The sequence below is a fragment of the Calypte anna genome, chromosome 4B, assembly GCF_003957555.1.
Source record: "Calypte anna isolate BGI_N300 chromosome 4B, bCalAnn1_v1.p, whole genome shotgun sequence".
Taxonomy (NCBI): domain Eukaryota; kingdom Metazoa; phylum Chordata; class Aves; order Apodiformes; family Trochilidae; genus Calypte; species Calypte anna.
This window is the reverse complement of record NC_044249.1, coordinates 16,045,955-16,068,665: the sequence shown is the minus strand read 5'-3', so window position 1 is coordinate 16,068,665 and position 22,711 is coordinate 16,045,955. Positions and strand designations below refer to the sequence as shown.

Sequence of the window (22,711 nt, the reverse complement as noted above, 5' to 3'; positions counted from 1 at the left end):
ATTTGATGGCACCAAATTAAAGCTATTGCCCTCTGAACTTGGCAACCTAATCCTGCTGCTCCAGGTTGTCATTGTGCATTACCCCTATAAAATAAGTGCAGTGACCATCAGTGCCATAAGCTACTGATGCTTGATGCTTGATGGGAGGCAGAGTGGAGCACAAGAGGGAACTCTAAAGAACCTTGGACCAAAATTCAGAAGTCAGACTTGTAATGATGCTCAAGTTTAAGGTAACTTCTGTTAAGAGCATGTCTCTTTAGGTCCTTGTAATGATATGGCAAAGACAAGTGAGCTTCAGCAAGTTCTGCACCCTGCAGGAGTGGTGATGTGCCACAGATAACATCTGGTACTTGGCTCCTATCTGTAACCTTTCTTTAACAGTGTTAGTGGTACACAGACTGTACTATGAGATCATATAGGCCTTCTGATGTTTATCTGAGGAGATAACTTACCTTTGCTTTAAAGAGACTGTAAGTCACAAAATATATTGTTTTTAATAGAAATGAGCTGGAAAAAATTTTTAGCCATTTTTAGTACATATTTAATAGAAAACTCGGTATTTTTAAAATCAAAGCAAAACACATGGTTTCAGAAACTTATTTGTGTTCTTTCAGCTACGTAGGTGCCCAGAAGACCTACCTAAATCATTCCTTTATCTGAAGGAATATATTAAATGGCTTCAGGGAGATAACATTTTAAAGTTCCAAACTTCACTTTGTAAACCAAAATTATTTTACAGCAACGAAAAATCTGTCTGATGCTTGTAAACCTCTGAAGAAGCGAAATCGGGCTTCAGCTGCAGAGTCTTCAACTCTTGCTTTTAGCAAGAGTTCATCTCCTTCAGCTTCCTTAACTGAGAATGAGGTAAAAAAAAAGTGGTATTTGCACACAGCCATTTAAGTAGAGAATTTTTCAGGTGTGAATCTTGTTTAAAAAACAAAATCAAAGGCAAATTCTCTAACGTTGGTGCTCTAGACAAATTACAGTTTTGGCCTCTGTGAAACCTGTTAATGTGTGCATTGCAAATTCATTTATTGTAATACAAACGTCTGATTTGGGGACTATTGTGGTTTTTAATGTACTTACCAACAAAGTTTTAGAATTGTAACCTTCTATTAGAGGCAAAGTAAAATGCCAGTGTGTTCTGTATTTTCTTCTACAGACCTTATGTAAGTGTACTACATTAGTTACATTATGTAACTCAGTATCATCATGTTGCCATAGCTTTTATATGGAAGCAAGTTTCCTAATCCTCTGTTTAATATAGAACTGGACAGTTTTCTGAGCAGAGCCCCTTTGAGCTCAAATTAGTTTTCAGGCTGTTAAGTGCTATTTCTCTGTGATGCAAATAGCTTCATCCCCAGCAGAGTTCAACAGGCAGTGAAGGATGTATCTTTTTGATACTTTCTTATCATAGTCCTAGCTCTGCATATTTGGAACTGTAATTCTTCTCAATTGACGTAGAGTAAATTAAATGTATGTACCAAAACTGTACTCAGAAAATCCATTAAATCATTCCCCAAGTTATATACACTATTAAAACCAGTCAGCCAGAGTGGCAGCATGAGGGTGAGATATGCATGCTGGTTTGCAGGTGGATTCAGAAATGTAGTTGGTAGGATTTAGTAAAATATCCATAGAAAAACAGCTTCAAGCATTTTGTATTACAGAAGCTGTAGAAAAAAAAAATACCTGCCTGCTAACAAGGGAGTAGGACTTCCACCTATCCTGGAGTCTTTTTCATTTCCCCTAACAAACGCATGAGATGCTTAGACACTGTAATAAATGAAGTTAAAATATTTAGGCAAGTGTTCAGCAAATGGTTTGCCTCTGGGTGAGGGAAATCAGATTGCATGTTTATGGCTGAATATCTTCCTGTAACTGGAAAAATATTTTAACAAAAAAAACCCAAACCAACAGATTTTCCCTCCTGTACCCCAATAAAACAAGCAAAGGAAGTCCCACAGGAAATAGTGTCCATAGCAGCAGTCAGGTAAAGTAGTAACTTGTTGTCATTTTGTTCTCTCAATTGAGAGACTTCCATCTTTTGGCTTACCAGTTTCTGCTTTTTTGGCTTTGCTGCTGGGACTTGCTGTGTAACAGCTGCTTGTGTTTAGGACCATCTATTCAGCCAGACCAGTTTAAGGAACATACTGGGTTTTTGGCTCTAAATATGCATCTCAAGTCTTGTAATCTCAGGAGAAAGATTTCTAAAGATTTCATTTTATTGACACAGTATCTAGAAATATAAGAATCTTTCTCGACAAAATGCTCATTTTTGTAGGGTTTTGCATTGGGATTTAACAGTTCACATGTAAAAAAAAAAAAAAAAAGAAAAGAAAAAAAAGATATGGTTATATAGGTGGAGATGGAAATTTAAAAACTTTGCTCTTAATTTACTCAGCTAGTGCTGAGCAGCAGCATATGTTCTCCTTCCCTGGAGACATTCAAAGGCCACCTGTATATGTTCCTGTGTGACCTGCTATAGGTGACCCTGCTCGGGCAGGGGGGGCTTGGACTAGATGATCTTTCCAGGTTCCTTCCACCCCCTGATTTCTATGATTCTGTGTTAAGAGAAATTAACATCACATGCTGCTCCAGAACATAGGTACACAAACTATAAAGTGCATTATTTTCAAGGATTTAAAAGGTTTGAAAATATCAAAAATATCCCAATCAAATTACAGAGTTTCTGCAGGACTGAGTGCAGGGGAGAGTAGGTTAGTGGTCCAGATCCTTAAATGGTTTAAAGCTACACTGACCTGAACTTGTACCATCTAAGGATTAGGTCCAGTTTGTTTCCAATGATATTAGATATATTTTCCTTTAAATAAAACAAATGTCAGGCATGTGTTTCTGAACTTACTATTGATTTAATCTACAAAAGAATGAAGAGTATAAATTTTGGGTTGTGTGGGTGGCTTTTCTTTTTTTATTTTTTCCTTTTGTATTATTTAGTACTTGTCTAAATGGCTAAACATGGGTGGGCCCTGAAAGTGTTCATCCAGAGAGAAAACTTCTCCAAGAGTGTTAAGGGAAATATTTAAAAAAAGAAACACAATAATGAAACAATGAAAGCTTTGCACAGCTAATGGGATAGGATGTAATTCTTCTCAAAATTAAATATATTTACTGGTTAACTTTTAAATTTCTATGTTCACTATAACACTTCTAAGTGTTGGTGTAGATACTGTCTTAACAAAGACAGAAAGCATTCTGCATATTCCACAAGCACATATGTCTCCACAAGCAATACTAAGTGAATTCTGGCCTTTTTCTTTTATTTTTTTTCTTTCCTTTATTTTTTTTTTCCCCTCCATTCCTTTCTCCTTTCCCCCCACACTATTTGTGGACAGCTGGATATGACTGTTATTTGTCAAGGACTGTTGCTAACTGCACACCTCTTAAATGTCAGTCCATCACAACTAAGTTCTAGGAAAGGTATGTTTAATAGGAGGTATATGCTCAGTTTCTTCTTGTTTGAAAGATGCATCTTTTTTGACATTTTAAAAAGATTTTTGAAAGCTTTTTGTTGTTATTGGGGGTATTTTTTTAAAGAGATTTACTTGAAATATAAAATTAGTTGAGGATGAATTTTCAATTGATAAGTTACTTTGGGTATGTCATTTACAGGGGAGAGAGATAGGGGTAGGGGTGTGGACTTCTGCCTTAACAAAAAAAAAATTATAGACCTGACATATCAGAGATTAGAAAGTAGGCTTTCGTTCCTCTAAAAAGATTGGGATTTTCATTTGTTTTAGGATGGATGGATGGACAGAAGCAGTAAGATGTTTATACATGAATAAATAAAATTTTATACCTGCATTTAATCTTGAAACAAAATACTTAATTTTACTTCTAGGCACTTGACATCAGTAATCATTTCTTGCAGTAGTTCATGTCAAATACAATTCTGTTTAAAATCCAGTTCTTAATGAGCAAGTGCTAGAGCCAGAGGTGAGAAAGATACTCAACACTTCGGAGTCTGCAAAAGCTCAGAGAAGTTTTTTACTGCTTACATAAGACTTGGTTTTAACTATCCAAAAACTCATGATATTTGTGAGAAATTATACAGGTGGTGTATCTTCATTTCTGTTTCTTTTCTACCTTGGCCCTCCACCCCCCAATAATGTAGCAGGTGCCAGTGGAGTGTAACCAGTATTTTTTTAAGAAATAAAAAAGGCTTTACATTACCATAACTGCTGGATTATTGGCACACTTTGTGTGTTTGCATGAAACATACATGCTTTAGCTTTTTGATAAATTTTTGTGATTATTGGCTGGCTTCATTACATTGGATGTATTTGTTGACAGCAGATAAGTGTCATAGTATCCTACAGAGTCTAGATACTACTTCTGAATTTGTCAAAGAAATTGTAATTTTTTTTCTAAGAGAGGACAAAATAAAGCACGTGTAATACTCTCAATTTGTAGCTAGTCTGTCATTCATCATATCCTCATGAATTGTGAACTGACCAGCAGATGGCAGTTTAAAGAAGCCTCTGAAAAGTTTTGAAGGTTTTGCTTTTCCTGTAAGTTCCTTCTATCTTTCCTAGAGGGTGTTCTTTCTGCTCTCTGTGACATCCAGTGTCAAACAAGCTCACTTGCTGGTTATAGCTACAACTTCTTGTGTTTTCAAGGCCTAATAGTGCAACTTATGCAAGTTGCAACACAATAATTATATAAGCCTTAAGTTTTGTTCTTTTTCTGCTTATTAAACAACATTTCTTTTTCATTAGCAATTCTAAGGTAGATGTGGTTTATCTGCATTTTTAATGGGTATTAGCATGTATGCACAATGGAGAAAATGTGTACAATTTGTAAAAGGTAAGGTATTTGATTGAGAAGGCAGTCACATGAGACGTGTACAACTTGCAACTTAAAAAGTTCATCAGCTCCATTTATCGACCCAGGAGTCCAGTTGTACCTCAATATACAACTAAAATATTCTAGGCACGCTTACTCGAGGTAAAAATAACTGTCCTTGAGATCCTAAGAATAGGAAGAAAGGAATTTTGTGTCATTTTAAACAAACTACTGTCCTAAAGAAAACATAGTTGCAGCTAACCTTGCAGGTTGTTAAAATTGGTGTGGTTGTAGTGTTTCATTCTAGATTCCCTCAAAGATAATTCTCTCTTTGAAACAATACTAAATGATTAAATAACATATAGTGCCACTTTAAATCCTGTCACTTAGTAGATAGTTGTTTTCTGTGTTTGTATTTGTATGCCTATACATTTTTTTTTCCTGTTTCAAAGCATCAGTAAGCAGTCAGGGGTGCATTTTTGTGGAACACTACAAGTAATTGGACTTGTTTCTTGCTAAACTTCTGCTAAAACTTCTAACAGTTGAAATGACCTGCACTGCCCACCAGCTCATACAGTTTTGTTACAGTGCTTCTACTTTTACATGGAAAATAATTCTAGCCTTGACTCTTGTTCTTTGGCAGCACATTCTGTGTAGAAAATTAAGAATCTTGTGTAACTATTCTCATCTTGTGTATTACATGCTGTAGGTTTTTATTCCACATCCCCTACCAAAGTATCACAACTATCTGTAGGCAATTTTACACTGTTCTAGAATGTTCTTGGAGTCTTAATTAACTTTCCAGGCAAATTCAGAAATGCATAATATCCTTATCTGAAACGTCTAACTCCTGCTAATAATAAAAATGAAACTTGTCCCAGGCCGTCTTTTTTGCTATTACAGTACTGTGTACACTTGTGGCACTGCATACTTGAGTTTATCTAGTCTAGCAGTATGGGCCAAAAAACCATTCTTCATTCAGTTCAGGAATTCTTATACTGAAATAAAGAAAATGTTAACTGTAACTCAATTGGCTCTGTCAGTTTTTCTGTCTCCGTGTGGGTGCACGATAGATTGTCTTTTGAATACAGTCTCACCTGTTGTTTGTATGTTGCTTATTGACTTATTACAATATAAGCTGTGCTTAGATTTAAGAAAAAAATTAAAAAGATCCCTCTAGTCACTGAGATCTTGTTAGTAAGAAGAAAAAAGTGCAGTTGGGGGTTTGTCTGTGGAAGGACTGAAGAGGTTGCTCATCAGAACATGAATACTCCAAGCTTCCTAGAAAAAGCTCTTAGCCAGACCAGACCACTTCCTCCTGGATGACTGTGGTATTGCAGTCACTGACTCAAAAGTCAGGTCAGGAAGTCTGAGCTTGTAGCTGTGTCCTTAGTTTTAAGGAAAGTGGAACTTAAGAGCCAGCAGCATTCAGAAGTCATGGAAACGTGCTTCTAAAATGCTTATGAAAAGCTGTGGTGTATCTGTTAGAGGTAGCAGGTGACCTGAGAGAAGATGCCACTAATGCCATTGAGTATGTACCTTAAGACAACTGAAAGAATGGTAGGTCTCTCTTTGTGGGCCCTTTCTTTTATGGATCCTGCTGTGGAGGTGCCTTGGCTGCCAAACAAAAAAACAGATGGAAATTATTTTCTGCCATGCTTTGTTTTCATTTTATATACCCCTAGCTTTCAGAGAGGTATACATAGTGGATTTTGTTTCAACTTGGTGTTCTACAGCCAGAATTATAAAACCAGATGCTTCAGGAAAACAAGGGGAAGTGGGAAGTATAAACTTGCTCTGCTCTGGGAAAATTTGCCCATTAGTTCTTTTATAACTGCTTAAGCACAATGTGACAGCACCACCATTGTCCTGAATATGACCAAAGCTTGTATTTGCTAATACTTAAGAAGTGCTGTTAAGCAGCATATACAAGTAATATAAGAAGTGATATTGTAAGACTGAATGAGTTATGAAGTGAGTTTTCTGAGGAATATTTTTTTTTTTTTAATCAAAATTGCCCTTTGGTAGCTAGAAGAATCTGGCAAGGTGTGTGACTGGTGGAATAATAACACTTGGAGCCATTCCCATGTAGGCACCATAGGTGCATAACCTTTTTCACTCCAGATTTCTGACTTTTTCTTGAACCTTCAAACACTGGGCAGAGGAAGTGTGTCTGAATTAGAGCTGGAAGAAGTCCTAGTGAAGCTGATAAGCACAGAAGTGTGAATGTTGCTCACTTTGCAATTGCTAACACACAGTGAATAGTATTTGCAACTTGCTTCTGCTCCATGAGGCATGAATTTTTGCCTCAATGAATACTGATGATCTGGTCCCATAGGACATCCTTTAGCCAGGAGGTACTTCAGGGAAGAAAAAAAAAAAGAGACACTGCTGCCTGCCCACCCCCAGGATAACATGGAGCCAGCAAAGACACTGTTATAGTCTTTTAAAAACGACGAATTAATCCTAAACCTAAAACAAAAAGCATGTTTATTAGTCAAGTAAATTGAGGGCCACTTGTGACACACAGAACAGTTGCATTTTATCTTATACACTGTTGAATTTGTAAATTCTTGGGCTGCAGATTGGATAAGTATAACTTTATTTTCAGATCTAGAATTTCTGAACCTCTTTTTCCTTGGAAATTTCAGTGTAATGGTTTTGCTGGCACTGGTATTTAGTATCTGAGTTTGGAGATGTCTGAAAGGAAGCAGAAAATTTTAAATGGAATTTTTTTTTTCCTTCAAGTGGGTGAGGGAATGGAGCAAATCTCCACATAAGCATCTGACTTCATCCTTACCTGGAGAATGAAGGAAATCCTTTTTTCTATCATGTATCAGTATGATGGGATGCTAACTAAGAATGTATCAGCACCCATTTTTTTTTTTTTTTTTTTGTATTAACTTTTTTGATTAGTGAAATTTCAACAATTCAGATACATAATTAATTATGCCATTTGCAAAGTTCACCCACATTATTCTAGAAATACACGAGGTGAGTGTATATACCAGCTTGTAGACAACTTTTTTTTTTTAGTTTTTTCTTTTTTTTAAGTTTTTTAGTTTTCTTTTTTTAAAGTTTTTTAGTTTTCTTTTTTTAAAGCCTGAGAGAATGAAGAATTGGATCACATTTCTGCTGAGGTGTGTGGCTGAGACTGGAATCAGGTGCCTGATTGTAAAAAAGAATGCTGAAAAAATCGTTGTAGACCTGAATTTAACATTTAGATACATTGAGAGCTATAAGAAATGTTTTTGATGTTGGCATGAAGTCCTCTATCACTTTGGAACACTTCAGTTGCAGAGGCAGTGAATATGCAGTTAACTGAAACCCAGAGCTGAGGAAAGTCTTGCAGTAGGAAAAACATTGGAGAAGTGATTGTTTTATTCAATGCTTCTGTCAAATCATCTTCCTGCCTTCCTTAAATCTTTCTAGAGATCTTCAATCAGAAGGCAAAATTAAGAATACAAACACAGAAGCTCACCAAGTGCACATAGCTGACTCAGTTTAATTCCTTTCAATGCTCTGGTGTCTTAAGTCTTATTTTAAATGTATGGGGTTGCACACATTTCCTCCTCTTTTCTTAGCTTGCCCAGCAGCCTCCATCAAAACCAAATACTTATTTACTCAGTGAGAAGAAAACTCCAGTATTCCACTAGCAGTGCTTGCCTCTGTGTGCACGTTGTGTATCCCTTTTGCACAAAATGGGGAGAAGTAGTTCAGGAAGCAGTAAAAAAAAAAGTCAATCTCATATTTAGCAATTACATAATTACCCAGTATTCAGTGGCAGCTACAGGTGTAATTTGGCTTTATCCATCAAAAATTGCAGTATGTAAAGCATTTTAATTCAATTAGGAATTAATACTGAAGATTGCTTTTTGTGAGCATTCCTATATAGTCTTCCCCAAAATAAGTCAGTGTTTGTCTGAAAGAGTCGATTAAACACTTCCTTTGGTTGTTGTGAGCAGCAATTTTTAGCATGTAGTTCCAGAGAAAATTAAAAATACTCTGGGCATACAAAGTCTTGATATGCTGATTCCTGAACTGTTGTGGGTCTGAGAAACACAGAAAAAGTTGCCAAAAAAAAGTTGAGTAAGGTGTATGATCAGAATACCATGATGAGTAGATTCAGTTTTTAAACTATCAACACATTGCCACAGTTTCAATCTTTTCACAGATAATAACCTAATACCCAAAGAATTTGCAGAGATGCTGAAGTTTTTTCACAATTTGACTCAGGAACAAGTATTTTTCCAGTTAGAAAGGTTTAAAAAATCTGGAAAAATGCATTGATGGGTCCTTATCTGTTCCACTGAAGTTTTGTGTGTGAGTAGTAAGAGGATACACATGGAAAAGGAAGGACTGCTGTGTTGTTTCTGTGAGCAACCATATTCTGAACCCCTTTGATCCCTGAAGAGTTGTGGCCCAGCCCAAATGAAGAGCAAAGCATTTGGGTTTTAGGCCAGTTTTTCCCCTTTCTCTTAATGCACATGTGCAGTTTCCAGCAGAAAAAGCTGCATCTGGGTTGTGAAATGCCACCCTCTGGCTCAGTGTTCAGGCAGTGCAGTGTGAAAGCCTCTACAGGCAAGTACTTGCAAGATAATGTTGACTTTCAATAATTGAAGGAAATGGGAAGGAAAGCCTGAGTGATGAGCAGAATGTAGTTTGATGCTTACAGGGATAGCCTTTTTTTGCTGGAGTTAGTATCTCCCACGTTCAGCATCTGTAATTACTAATGAAAAGTGGAGGTGGTCACAGAGTTCCAGTAGATTTCACTGCAGGAACTTCTCACTTGCTACAAATCTGAAGTGAACAGCCTTGCTTTTTCCCCTAAATTTGCACTTTGCCTTTTGAGAAATAAGAAATCACTCAAAATGTAAACCAATAAAGGGGCAAACCAGCTGATTTTGCTACAAATTGCTGATTACCAGGTTTTGCCGCTCATCTAGATGTTGATTACTTTGAATACCTTGGCATGAATATCAGAAGTTAATTACATTGAATTTGCTAAGGAGATTATATTACAAAAGTTAAGGACAAGACAAGCTCTAGCATGATCACAAGGAAAAGATTTACGATTGTAACTTAAGAATTAAAGAAAAAAGCCTCTCAAAACTTGTGCTGATTTTTATTGGATGCTGGGACTTGGGCACTTGGATGTGAACTATTAGACCGTCCACTGGGGAAAGCTGTATTAACAAACCACAAAAGCATTATGTTTCACTTTAGGGGTGGCTTTATTTCATGTCACCATGAACAGATTTCCAGCAATCATCTCTTAAATCATCTCTAGCTAGTAACTGTTTAAATCTAAAGGTATTTTTACTGCAAAACTCAAGTGTCCCATTGACAAATCAGAACCTAATAGTGCTGCTGCAGCTTGCTTGCTTGCAGTACAGATACAGTTTTCCCAGCCATCTTGTGCTCTATGGTACTTCAGTCAGCTTTTTTGGGATAAACTCAGGAACCAAGCTGAATTCTGGTTCTCTGTACAGAGGGAGCTTTTCCCCCTGTCTAGAGCAGGGACTAATTTCAAAGGGAGATGGCTGGTAGAGAGTGCTTTGCCTTCTGCAAGACATAAACACAATGAGATTCGGATCAAATCCTGAATTATCCTGGAGAAATGCTTCAGTCTCTTACAGCAGGGAATCTGCTGGCCTCCCCCCCCCCCTTATATATGCCCCTAAAATGAGCCACTTTGAAAACTGTTCAGATGATGGTGAAATGGATGGGAGCTGTGCATGAGTTACATGTAATGTGGCTGTTGTGATGCTGAACCTTTGGTCCTGGTAGCAAGGATCAAGGGATGTGTTCTGTAGCAGCAAACTGCACCCAGCAGTATAATTATATCACTAAGCTTCTTCTGAATGTGTTGGTTTTTAGGAGCTGGAACAGCCATGAGCAGGTATCCAGGTTTGTCTGCATAGTGCAGAACTGGTGGCTAATAGGGCATTTGGTTTGTGAAGTGTGTGAGGCTCCTGACAGCCATCAAGGAGAGATCTTAAAAGATGCTCTCAGTCTGGTGGCCACACAGCTGATGAGCTGGAGGTACTTTGTTCATGCTCTGTGTGTTGGTTTTCATGCTTGAATTCTGGCATTAATCTCTAGGCAGATGTAAATTGCCAAGTTTGATTTTGAATGGGCTGGCTAGAGTTTGGGTTTTGTGGTTACATTTGTGATGGAGAACTTCAATCTTGGCCAGCACTGCTCCTTTTTGGCTCCCTAACCATTTAATTTAAATGAAGGCTGGTGTGTTCATTCTGAGGCAATTCTGTGGGGGAATGGCACAAATGGCTGGGACTTTGTGACCTACATCTGGGGGGTTTTGGAAAAACTGCCATCTTCCAGTGGGGTTACCTTTCCACATAGAGGTCTGCCTTCTTCATTTAAACACTTTTCAAGTATGTAGAGTAAAGAAAAGCTAGGAAACCATTGCTTTTAAACAAACCGTGTGCTCTTGTGACTTAATATGTTTGTTACTGGGTACCTTCTGTTTCTCTGCTCTTCTGTGGAAGTAGCGAGCTGGGGGAAGGGAAGTGTTTTCCTCAAGGGCAAGACTTGCTGCTGGAAAGAAGACTGTCTTAATTCTTAAGGTGTGCTGCACAAATAGATTTTGACAGGATTTTTAGGTGTGCTTTGTGGCGTGGGGAAAACAGAGGGGGCAGACAACTGTAGTGTTTAATGTAAGACTGCTTGGTTGGTCCAGAACATAAAGTGCATTTTGGTTTTTTTCGTAGAAAAGAAATACAGATCTGAGACCTTCCAGCTTTTTTTTTTTTTTTTTTCCTTTTTTCTACACATGACTAATTTTGGCTAGTTGAAACAGGAACATAATGAGGTACTAAAATGTTAGAGCAGTGCACTGTTTATACTAATTAATGTTTCTGTGGGAACAGTTTAAACAGAAATAAGCATGTGTATGAGTTTACTTAAACCGTAAGACATAATGTTTTTGTGCTTTTGCTGAACTCCTGTGCTGCCTCTCTTTATCTGCCCCTTCCCAGCCAGGCATTCAGGTTGCATTTGCAGTTTACTGTTTCACAGCTCTTCCAGGGGACAGATTTCCTGGTGCCTGAAAAAAGCAGTGATTTTACATGCATTTTATTTTAACCACTCCTAAAAGGGTATGGCAGAATCTCCACATTTTTTTGTAGAAATATTCATAGGTGAAATGTAGGTACAAATTGTCTTAATAGTATGCCTTTGCACAGAGGAAATGCATTTAAACCCTTGCCAAGTAATCTGGAAGAAAATAAAACCCAAAACAACATGGAAAGCTCTCTCAAACTGTTCTAGGAGGGGTTTTATATTTTGAAATTATAACACAATACAAATGGACAGGTCGAATCTGTTTCCACAAACATCAGTCCAATTTACAACACATTTTTAGACATGATCAAGGAAACCAAATGTTAAATGGAGGAATGCAGGCAGCAACAGTGCAAAATAATTGCTCAAAACCAGTGGTTCTCGTGGGATTTTATAAAGACTAATGGTAGGCCTGGCTTGGCTTTACATTTTTCTCTCTGATTTCAAAATAAACCTCTTCTAATAAATTACCGCAGTGCATGAAGGTTGGCTGACATGGGAGGTTGCATGTGGCTGTCTCAGTATTACTAAGTTAGCTGGGCCATTTTTAATAAAATGTGTTTTACTATGGATAAATATGAGATTGTGTGTCTAAAAACAAAACATTTTTTTCATATAAAATGAAGTGTCTATTCTGCCAGACAGCTATTGGGCAAAATGATCTCTTGAGTACTGTGGCAATATACAGTGACTTTCAGTGCTATACTGGGAAGATCTGGGGAGGTCCTTACACAGCAGAACAGAAGCAGTGAGGAGGAGTAGCATGTTGGTTTGCTTTGGATATTGTACTTACCAGACTTTTAATGGGCTATTTCCTCCAGTTCTTGTGCCTGGTTTTTCAACAACCTTTTAAAAGCACAAATAAGGTTTAGAAAAACCAAAACCAACCCACCAAAATTCTTCTGATACTGGAAAAAGTTTCCTTTGGGGAGAACATTAGAAGGCCTTCTGGCTTGCCAAAAAGGAGTGAAATGGGCTTAATTGCAGCATGCTTCCACAGGAGAAAAATGTTGGGTTCCCAAGGATTGCTAATGGAGCTGAAATACCTGGAGAAAGCATCATTGAGTTGCAGTTAGAAAAGTCAAAAGGGACACACAGCAGTGGTTTTGATGGTATGTGTGAATAAGCATTAGAACAATCTCTGACAGAAGGAATGGGTTTCTTTTGTGATTCCAAGTTGTGCTGCTCTTCTGGAGCATGTACTTACACAGCTTACTCGGGACTGTCTGGGGGCAAGAAGGTGAAATTCTGCATCTTCTGGTGTAATGCTGAGATAAGACAACTGACTCGGTTTTCCATTTCTTCCCTAAATTCTATTGAACTGAAAACTGACCTGTATTTTCTTTTAAATATGTTACTTGGTTTTTTTGTTTTTTAAAGTAAATTTAAAAGTTTTTTTTAAATCCCCCATCTTTAGTGCATCTCTATCTGTTCTATAAGATTTATACATAACATGGTTGTGTTGGTACTATTCTGAATTATTGTTAGCTGTAACATTCCTTCAACATATACACGGAACCACATTCTTCTTTCTTCCTCTCTTCCATATCCTGTTCCCACATTCCTGGTGGAAAATCTCAGAGACTTTCCTATGCAGCTTGAAGTTTGCCAAGTTTCTTCCTAAAATCAACTATTACTCTCTCATAAAACACGCATTTAAACTTTAATCCAAGGGATTTGAAGATATTCCTGTGTTACTGGTGAGGTACTTCCAGCTAACTCTATTGCACAACAGAGTATAAATAACACACCACATGATGAAGTTTTGGTGTTATGTTTTGGCTGCTGCTGAGCTGGTGCGGATGATTGTTAATGCATCCCTTTTGATCAGACTTATATAAATGTATATGCTGGTTTTAATTAAGGTTTATTTAAGGGGCAGGGAGGGGGGAAGGACAAAAACTGAGAAAGTGTGCCTAAATCTGCTAGTCTGAGTTGCAGTCTGTTTGTTTCCTTCAGTTGATACTCTGTACAAAACTGACCATAAAAAAGCTGCTTTCTCTAACATGTCTGTTTCATCTCCAGATCTCTGATGGCCAAGGAGATGAGCGCTCAGAGTCTCCCTATGAAAGTGCTGATGAAACTCAGACTGAATTGTCTATATCATCCAAAAAATCTGAGCGAGGAGCAGGAACAAAAAAAGAATATGTGTGTCAGGTGAGAGATGTTAGCTGGGCAGCAAGCTATGTTTTCTGAGGTCTTTTTAAATATGAAAATGACAGCATTAGTCCAGAAACAGGTTTATTCTCTGTGTCTGAGGTGTCTGTTAGTGATGAGGGTGCCATGCCAGTAAATAGACTTGTAAAATCTTAATTAATTTTTCTTCTTGGCCTCCAGTAAGTGACAGTCTTTCTGCTTGAGTTTCCAGATCTGTAAAAATAAACATAATTTGTACCTCAGAATAAGTGTAGGAGTGTTGCCAGGTAACTAGTCAGATGATTGAGGAGAGCTGCTCACTTACTCTGTTAATGAAAAGGAGTAAGAAAAACCCAGTGGGTTTTGTGCTTCTGCATGCAGCAGAGGTTGCAGGGATGCAGGTGGTATGCTCATGGAAAGCTCTCAAACTGTTCCAGGAGGGGCTTTATGTTTTGAATTATAATGCAATACAAATGGACAGATCAAATCTGTTTCCACAAGATTGGGCAAGCATTTAGATTTCCAGTTCTTGTACAGATTGTTGATAAGGTTAATTTTTAAGTGTTGGCTAATCCCTTAAATTTTGCCAACATTATTGCTCAGTTAATTTTCAGTTATGCATGTGCCATTCCTAAACTCTTGGACATCAAAATGTTGTTGTGCCACCTATGTTCATTTCCTTTTGCCAAGGAAAGGAAAATAAAGATGCTTTGTAACCCTACTCAGATGCACTGATGTGCTTGGGAAAAATTTCTTAAAGCTTTCTTTCTTTTCCTTTTTTCTGTTGGATTATATCTAGTCATGAACTGTGGTTCTATGAGTGATATATTTCTGGCAATTTAATGACTCTCTTAACCTGTTTCAACTGGGAGCCAGGGCATATGATGATACTTGCAAAATTATCTTTCACATGTTAAATTCAATTTCAGTGTGGGGAAAAGAGATATTAGAGGAGCAATATATGAAAAGCAATAGAGAAAACAGTTTTTTCCACATATGAACTTTTCTTTAACGTTCAATGCCTTTGTGTTGTAAAAGCTGTGTGAAAAAACAGGTGATCTCCTACTGTGTGAAGGACTTTGCTATCGAGCTTTTCATGTAAGCTGCCTTGGGCTTTCTGGAAGACCAGCAGGAAAATTCATTTGTAGTGAATGTACATCAGGCAAGTTTGTCCCTTTCTATTATAAATAAAAAACTGATAATAATAAAATTGTAGTTTTCACATATATTGCTCTTAGAAAATCCTTCTGGGCAGAGGATGTATCTCTGGAGAAACCGTATTTATCCTTTGGTACCTGAGAGGGTGGGAGTTCATGTACTATCATTTAGTGTACCATATTTTAGAAATCTCACTGTTTTCAGTGAGAACTGTCTTGCAACCTGACTGATTCAGTCTGAATTCCACTGCCTTACTAATTGCAGGGTATTTGCTGAGTACAGTTACAGATTAGATTTAAAGTCTGTCAGAAGCACCTAAGACACCCAGGAAAAAAAGCAGCAAGTGAAACATTTTAAGTCCTTTTTCAGTCCTCTCTCTATATCAATCTACTTTTTCTATTAAAAGACTGTCTTATTGCTATCAATTTAATTTGCTTTTAATCCTGTAATGATTACTTGGAAGTTCTTAAGATTAAAATTTTAAGTAAAAGATCTATTTCTTGCTCATAAACTCAGCTCAGTACATGTAATGAACCTTGTTTGAACAAGGCTGCTTCAAAATAAAGCTGTTGCAAGCAGTCCAGAGAAAAGATTAAAGGATGTTTCTTTTGATTTATGGACCTCCTTCAAATTCCACAGCATCACAGAAAACCCATTGTCCTCTTTCATTGCTTTAAAAAAATAAATTTAAAAATGGTATATGAATGTAAATGCAGTTCATTGAGGCTTTAGGTGTTGTTTTGTACACTTTAACTGCAGTGGGTTTGCACTGTGATTTTTTTCTGTCTCTGAGCAGATTAGTATTTAACATTAAAGAGTTACAGTATAATATTCTATACATAATGATTGCTGCATCAAGTAATATAATTGGGGGGGGTGTTTTAAAAAAAAAAAAAAAAAAAGTCTACAACAAAAGCAATTCACCCCCTGCATAACAAAACCAGAAGCACTTTAAATTCATGTGTTTGGATGACAGATTAGTTATGTTATATTTATTACTTTTGCCACTAGGTGTGCATACCTGTTTTGTGTGTAAAGAGAGAAAGGCAGATGTCAAACGCTGTGTTGTGTCTCACTGCGGAAAATTCTACCATGAAGCTTGTGTGAAAAAATTTCACCTTACTGTGTTTGAGAACAGGGGCTTTCGATGTCCTCTCCACAGCTGCCTAAGCTGTCATGTTAGTAACCCCTCACATCCACGAATTTCAAAAGGTAGTTTTATTTTACATTTTTATGACTGATGAATTAAGTGTTTATGGTATGTTAAAGAATCTGCCTGTTTAATAGCTGCTAGCTGCAGTTTTTGAGGCATACAGGGACTATTAATGGATTCAGCATTTTTTAAAAAATGCATGATTTTTATCCAACATGAGTACGGTGTTTGTATTCATTTTTTTAGGTAGCTTTCAGTTATCTGTAGTCAGCCATGTTTTCTTCTCAACTAAAAATGAAATCTAGAATTCATATATGATGATGCTGAGTGAGGACAAGACCTGTGAATGTACAAATGCTGCAGCAAGACTGGCTGAACATGGAGACACTGATTCTGTGCATATTTTTAGCTCTGTGCAACATCTGTAGGCAAAATTGCATGGCTGAGGAAACCTTTTCTACCCTGGTGTGCAGAGTTAGATCCTTCCCATTTGAATATCACAGTGATTTAAGCTCAGTGTAGGATTGTGCTAAAACCCTCGTTAATTCGCTATTGTTGCCGAATGCAAATAGGCGGACTATTTTTTTCTGTGCGTAGGCCGCCTCAGACAGTATTACCCTTTTGTTTTGGTTTGGTAATAAATAAGCTCAAGTAATAAACCAGTTTTGTTCCAAAATAACCCAGCAGTGTTCTGCTTTGCCAGGCAAGATGATGCGCTGCGTCCGCTGCCCCGTGGCGTACCACGCCGGAGACGTTTGCATCGCCGCGGGGTGCGCGGTCATCGCCTCCAACAGCATCGTCTGCACCAACCACTTCACTGCCACCAAAGGGAAGAGTCACCATGCCCATGTCAATGTCAGCTGGTGCTTTGTGTGCTCCAAAGGTGAGCTGGTGTAAAACTCTTTCATAAAGGCAGCATCGGTATGTGGTGTTCTTGAGTTTAATTTTACTAATCTGTGGACAGAGAATGGTTAGAAATGTGGAATATTAGGTTAGGTACTGAAATAACTTCAAGTTGGCTGCTCCAAGTTCTGGAATATCCTTTTTCTGCAGATTTAATTCATTAAAGAATGTTATTACTTGGGCTTTGTCCAGCAGTCAGAAGCCTGATTGAATTCTTTACCAGAGACATGTATTAAGAAGTATTTCTCTGCCCTTCCCCCTGTGTTCAACATACTGAAGCTTTTTGTGTTTCTTTATTGCTAATACATAATCCTAAAACATAAATATTTTAAGAGCTGCTTTTAGTTTGCAGACAGCAAATTGAATCATTATTAGTTGTTGCTGGCAGTACCACTAACCAAAGGTGTTTTGGTTCATATTGCACAGTAAATGTATTTCTTATGTAGAACCACAAAGTGCATAGTGCTGATTAAACTTTAGCAGTGGAAGTTTACCTGATTTGTTAACAAATTAACATGCAGCACAGCAGCTTTTAAGCTGCAGCTAGCTTTCCACTTGATAATTCATGGAACAGATTTACAATGTAATTCCTTCTCCCCCCAGGAAAAAAAAAAAAGAAATTTGTTGTTAAAATTTTTAATGCAGTGAAATATTAATATATATTAAACCATGCTAAATATATCATAGTCATTAAAGTAAAACAAAGTAATTACAATCTGCAATGCATTATTCTGGGTTTTTTTAATCACTAGCTTGCTTGTTATTTTGTGTGTATTACTAATTCAAGCCTGCCAGGCATTCACATTAGTAAGGACCTTTTGGTGTTGTATACAACAAAATGATAGGTGTTTATTGGAGGCCAGCAGGTTTTAACCATTTATTTTCTAACTAAACCTACCACATGTATCGCATTGCTTTGAACCTGGTTGGAATGCCAAACTTTTATTTTTGTCTGGATGTTTCTCAACCTTGTTTTTTCTTTCTCTCTGAAGGAGGCAGCTTGCTGTGCTGCGAGTCATGTCCTGCAGCGTTTCACCCAGACTGTTTAAACATTGAAATGCCAGATGGGAGCTGGTACTGCAATGACTGCAGGGCGGGGAAGAAGCTCCATTTCCAGGATATTATTTGGGTTAAACTGGGAAATTACAGGTCTGATTAAAGGATTTATTTTATTTTACAGTATTGGCATGTTTAATTATGGATCATACAGTTGGTTGCTTCAGTAGGCCAGCCTTGCACACAGTTTTCTCATTCCTCTGTAAGCCGAGAACCCTGATTCCTTGCAAGCTTCAAGTTCAAAGACTTGCAGCTTCAGTGCTGCTCTCAGCCAAGGCATTGCCTGTGCAGGACTCCTTGCAGTCTTTTGACATCTGCTTCCAATGCCTTCAACCCCTTTTGTTTCAGAGATCTCTTCAAATAATTAAATTGGTGTAACTTGTAAGTGGCTTGTAGGGTGGGAGGTAAGTCACTTAGGTTGCCAGTGTTGAGATTTGAGTGAGATAGAGGTGGGTAGGGTTACTCCTAGAAAGCAGTAGTAGCTATTACCAGCTGTCTCTAGATCTTTGACAATTCCAGTGGTTGCAGACCTTGCTAAAGGTGATGTTTTTGCTAACCAGATGCAAGGAGCTTTATGCTTATGCTTATCTTGCAGGCCAGTGAAAGTACCATGGATCTGAGTATCAAGCTTTCCTTTTCTAGTTCTGTCTTACTGCCTAGTGAGTGGGAAAGGGAAAGATTTTTAACCACATGGATCTTGGAATAATCATGTTACTACTGTTCAGGGTGGCTTTGTTTAAGTGTCTCTTACAGAAAGAGCTTGACTAAAATGCTCTATTTTTTTATTTGTACTTTTGTGATAGATGGTGGCCTGCAGAAGTTTGCCATCCGAAAAACGTTCCCCCAAATATTCAGAAAATGAAGCATGAAATCGGAGAATTTCCTGTGTTTTTCTTTGGTTCTAAGGATTACTACTGGACGCACCAAGCACGGGTGTTCCCTTATATGGAGGGAGACAGAGGGAGTAGATATCAGGGAATCAAAGGAATTGGAAAAGTCTTCAAAAATGGTACACAGCAGAAAGTAAACAAAAATAATCTTGTGATATGCATGCTTTGCTTTCTTCAGATATAGTCTTGGGGATTGGTTTTGTACATCTGTTTCACAGTATTGGATGAAAAAATTGAACTGCTCCTGGGCAGCAATTATTATTGCTAACTTTGAATCAAAGTATTATTTTCAGGACTAGTAAAAGACTAGCATTTAACTGAATTATTTCTGACATTTTTTTACTTTCTGGAAAGGGAATGATGAGTGTAACTGGGAGACAGAAGTAGAGTTGATAAAGCTGTTAAAAATACTAGTGTTCCAGAAGCATTGTTTGCAAGAAAAGTGAACGATGGGACTAGGAAGTAGAAGGCAATTATTTGTTTAACGTATAGGGCAATAAGATAGCTTGGGGAGAGTAATGCACTTTCTAGAATCTCTGTTGATGTAGCAATCTTTTTTTTTTTTAGCTTTGCAAGAAGCTGAAGCTCGATTTCGAGAAATAAAGCTACAGCGAGAAGCCAAAGAAACCCAAGAAAGTGAACGTAAACCTCCACCATATAAGCATATTAAGGTAAACTTTGAGAAAATTACACTGGGTACTCAGAAGCCTAAGCCAGCCCTGAAAGAAGAAGAACTGAATGGTGAGATAGGGAGGAGGGGCTGTAATGATGTGCTACTTATTGTGCTGTGCTTCCATTGGAACAGGTAGTATTGCAAAACCAAATTCATAACCACCATCACAACTCTTAAATTTTAATGTTTTAAAGTGATCACTGAACTATTTTAATGTCTTATCCAGGTGAATAAACCTTGTGGTAAAGTGCAGATATACACGGCTGACATTTCTGAGATTCCCAAGTGCAACTGCAAACCCACAGATGAAAACCCCTGTGGCTTTGATTCCGAGTGCCTCAATCGGATGCTGATGTACGAATGCCATCCACAAGTTTGTCCAGCAGGAGAACGGTGCCAAAACCAGTGCTTTACCAAACGTCAGTACCCTGAGACAAAGATCATCAAAACTGATGGGAAAGGGTGGGGTCTGGTGGCCAAGAGGGACATTAAAAAGGTATGAATCATTCTTGCCTAGCAAGGAGTTGGTGAGTTGTGATGCTGTTTGTGGGTTTGGTGTATACTTCACTAGTGATACTTGGTATCTTTCAGGGAGAGTTTGTGAATGAGTATGTTGGTGAACTGATTGATGAAGAGGAATGTATGGCAAGAATCAAATATGCACATGAAAATGACATCACCCACTTCTATATGCTTACTATTGATAAGGTAGAGTGTTGTACATTTTCTTCCTTATTTAATTGTAAAGCAATTTTGATCTCTTTGCTTTCTGCTGATCACCCTGGTGTAGGGCATTCTACCTCTGACATTGCAGTGTTTAATCCTCTGTGCCTGCTTGCTCATATCCATATAATGCATCTCCTTAGTTCGAGCTGTGTAATGCAATGAAGTATATATTAAGATCTATAAATTGTGCTTTATTGTTTGAAATCAAGTATAGCAAAAGTATTTATCTGCCTAGTCTTAAAAGGAAGTGTGAAGTTTTGAGGAATAGTAATGAGACATTTGGAAGAATTACTATTAGCAATCCTTTTACTAAAATTTCAACAATAAAAAAAAAATCTCACTTGAGAATAGTGTGAAATACAGTTGTGAGGCTGTGTTTGATATTTAACATCAATCTTTTTTACAGCTGTCCCTTTGCTTATGGCTTGTGCTTTTGTAGAAGCTCTATTCTGAAAGCAGTAGCTGCATTACTTGCAAGCCAGCACTCCACAAATTGATTCTGCAGTACATTAATCCAGACAATTAATTAACCCAGCATCTGGTGTTGTTTGTGCACACCTCTGAGTATTTCGTTCCTGAGAAGGAGAAGAAAGTGGGAGACAGGACAGTAGGGGCTACTGATGAGATACAGTATATTGTTACTGTCCCCAAACAGCTACCTGTCAGTCCTGAATATTTTTTCAGCCCTAATAACCCTTCTCTTGTCTGATACTGTCCTGCTCTGTATTTTCACAGCTACACATTAGTCCTGTAACTTGAGGAGTTTCCTGCACAGGAGTTATCACCTAAGAATGATGAAAACTTGTTTCTCTGAACACTTAAGTTTCTCACCCCTCCAATAAACAGTCATACAATGTCAGTGTGTTCAACATGGGAACTGAATGTATGTTTGGCTTTTGCTGTAGTTAATAAATGATCCTTTAAATGTGCCCATGTGCTGGACATTGACATGTATGATGTGCATTATGTAAATGAGTTAGAAGGAAATGCTAATAATATTTCAGAAATAAGCAAAGCTTTCTTAAACAGCTCTGCAAAGAAGTAGTTTCAAGACTTTGTTTTATTTTGCTAATGTCTGGTATGCTTGGTGGAGATAGAACTTAAAAGGCAATTGTGTGTATTGATGGGATGTTTCTAGTTTACCCAGAGCTTGTTTTTGTTTAGACTAGGATAATTTGGGGAAGGCAAGCTGGTGAGAATATAGCAATCTCTGCAAGTAATCATGCAGTGACTTGGTAAATACCAATAAAGCACAGTGTCTGTCTATGTGTCACAGCTTTGTGAATGCAAAGTAAAAGATAAATGGACTCAGTTTGAGTTTTGAGGCATTTTGGAGGGAGGGCTTTCTTAGCATCACCATCACAGTGCTCACAAGAACACTTATCCTGCCATGTGGCTGAGATGGGTTCTGGGAAAGTGTGAGCAAGAGCATGAGTATTGCTTTGGGAGTGTCACATTCCAGGCCACATGGGACACTACGGTTTTCAATACAACATGGACCATCAGTTTCCTTGTGTGCTTCTGGGCAGCAGCACTGTGTCTGTTTTGAATGCAACTACTGAGAGAATTGATGGAAATTTTTTTGTTGTTTTGTGACTGGGGAGAAGAAACATTCATTCTGTTGCTGGTTTGATCTTCAGGACCGTATTATTGATGCTGGCCCCAAAGGAAACTATTCTCGTTTTATGAACCACAGCTGCCAACCAAATTGTGAAACTCTAAAATGGACAGTAAATGGAGACACTCGTGTTGGCCTGTTTGCTGTGTGTGATATTCCTGCAGGTATATCAGCTTATGTTGGGTTTGTTTTCATTCTCTGTGTTAGACCTTTTGTACAGTTATAAGTGGGGCAGTCACAGTTTAACTGAAACCGTGCAAAATATTTTTGTAGAGGAACATTTCTGTATCTTTTCAAGTGAAAATAATGAACATAACGAATGGGGCAAGAAGGTTATTTGAAAATAGATCCTGTTTTGTGTGCACACATATATCTGTATGTATCCATAGCTGTGATAATAGATGAGTGAGCAAGTACAAAACCAGAACACAGATAATTTTATCTTTTCACTTGTAATAATGTTGATAGACATTGTTACCATGTCCTTCATCATGAAAGAGTGTGTC

At 37.7% G+C, this 22,711-nt stretch overlaps 1 protein-coding gene and 1 non-coding gene across 2 annotated transcripts in view; both read left to right on the top strand.

Moving 5' to 3' along the window:
* Positions 1–22,711, top strand: part of NSD2 (nuclear receptor binding SET domain protein 2) — a 68,477-nt gene that overhangs the window by 42,760 nt on the left and 3,006 nt on the right. Inside the window, exons 10-20 of the mRNA XM_030450765.1 lie at positions 740–864; positions 13,918–14,049; positions 15,067–15,190; positions 16,198–16,398; positions 17,043–17,222; positions 18,235–18,391; positions 19,102–19,307; positions 19,756–19,859; positions 20,088–20,357; positions 20,453–20,569; positions 22,228–22,369. Coding sequence (XP_030306625.1) covers positions 740–864; positions 13,918–14,049; positions 15,067–15,190; positions 16,198–16,398; positions 17,043–17,222; positions 18,235–18,391; positions 19,102–19,307; positions 19,756–19,859; positions 20,088–20,357; positions 20,453–20,569; positions 22,228–22,369 — 1,758 coding nt within the window. The remainder of the gene's footprint in view (positions 1–739; positions 865–13,917; positions 14,050–15,066; positions 15,191–16,197; positions 16,399–17,042; positions 17,223–18,234; positions 18,392–19,101; positions 19,308–19,755; positions 19,860–20,087; positions 20,358–20,452; positions 20,570–22,227; positions 22,370–22,711) is intronic.
* LOC115598366 lies at positions 21,952–22,082 on the top strand. The gene has a single exon (XR_003987598.1).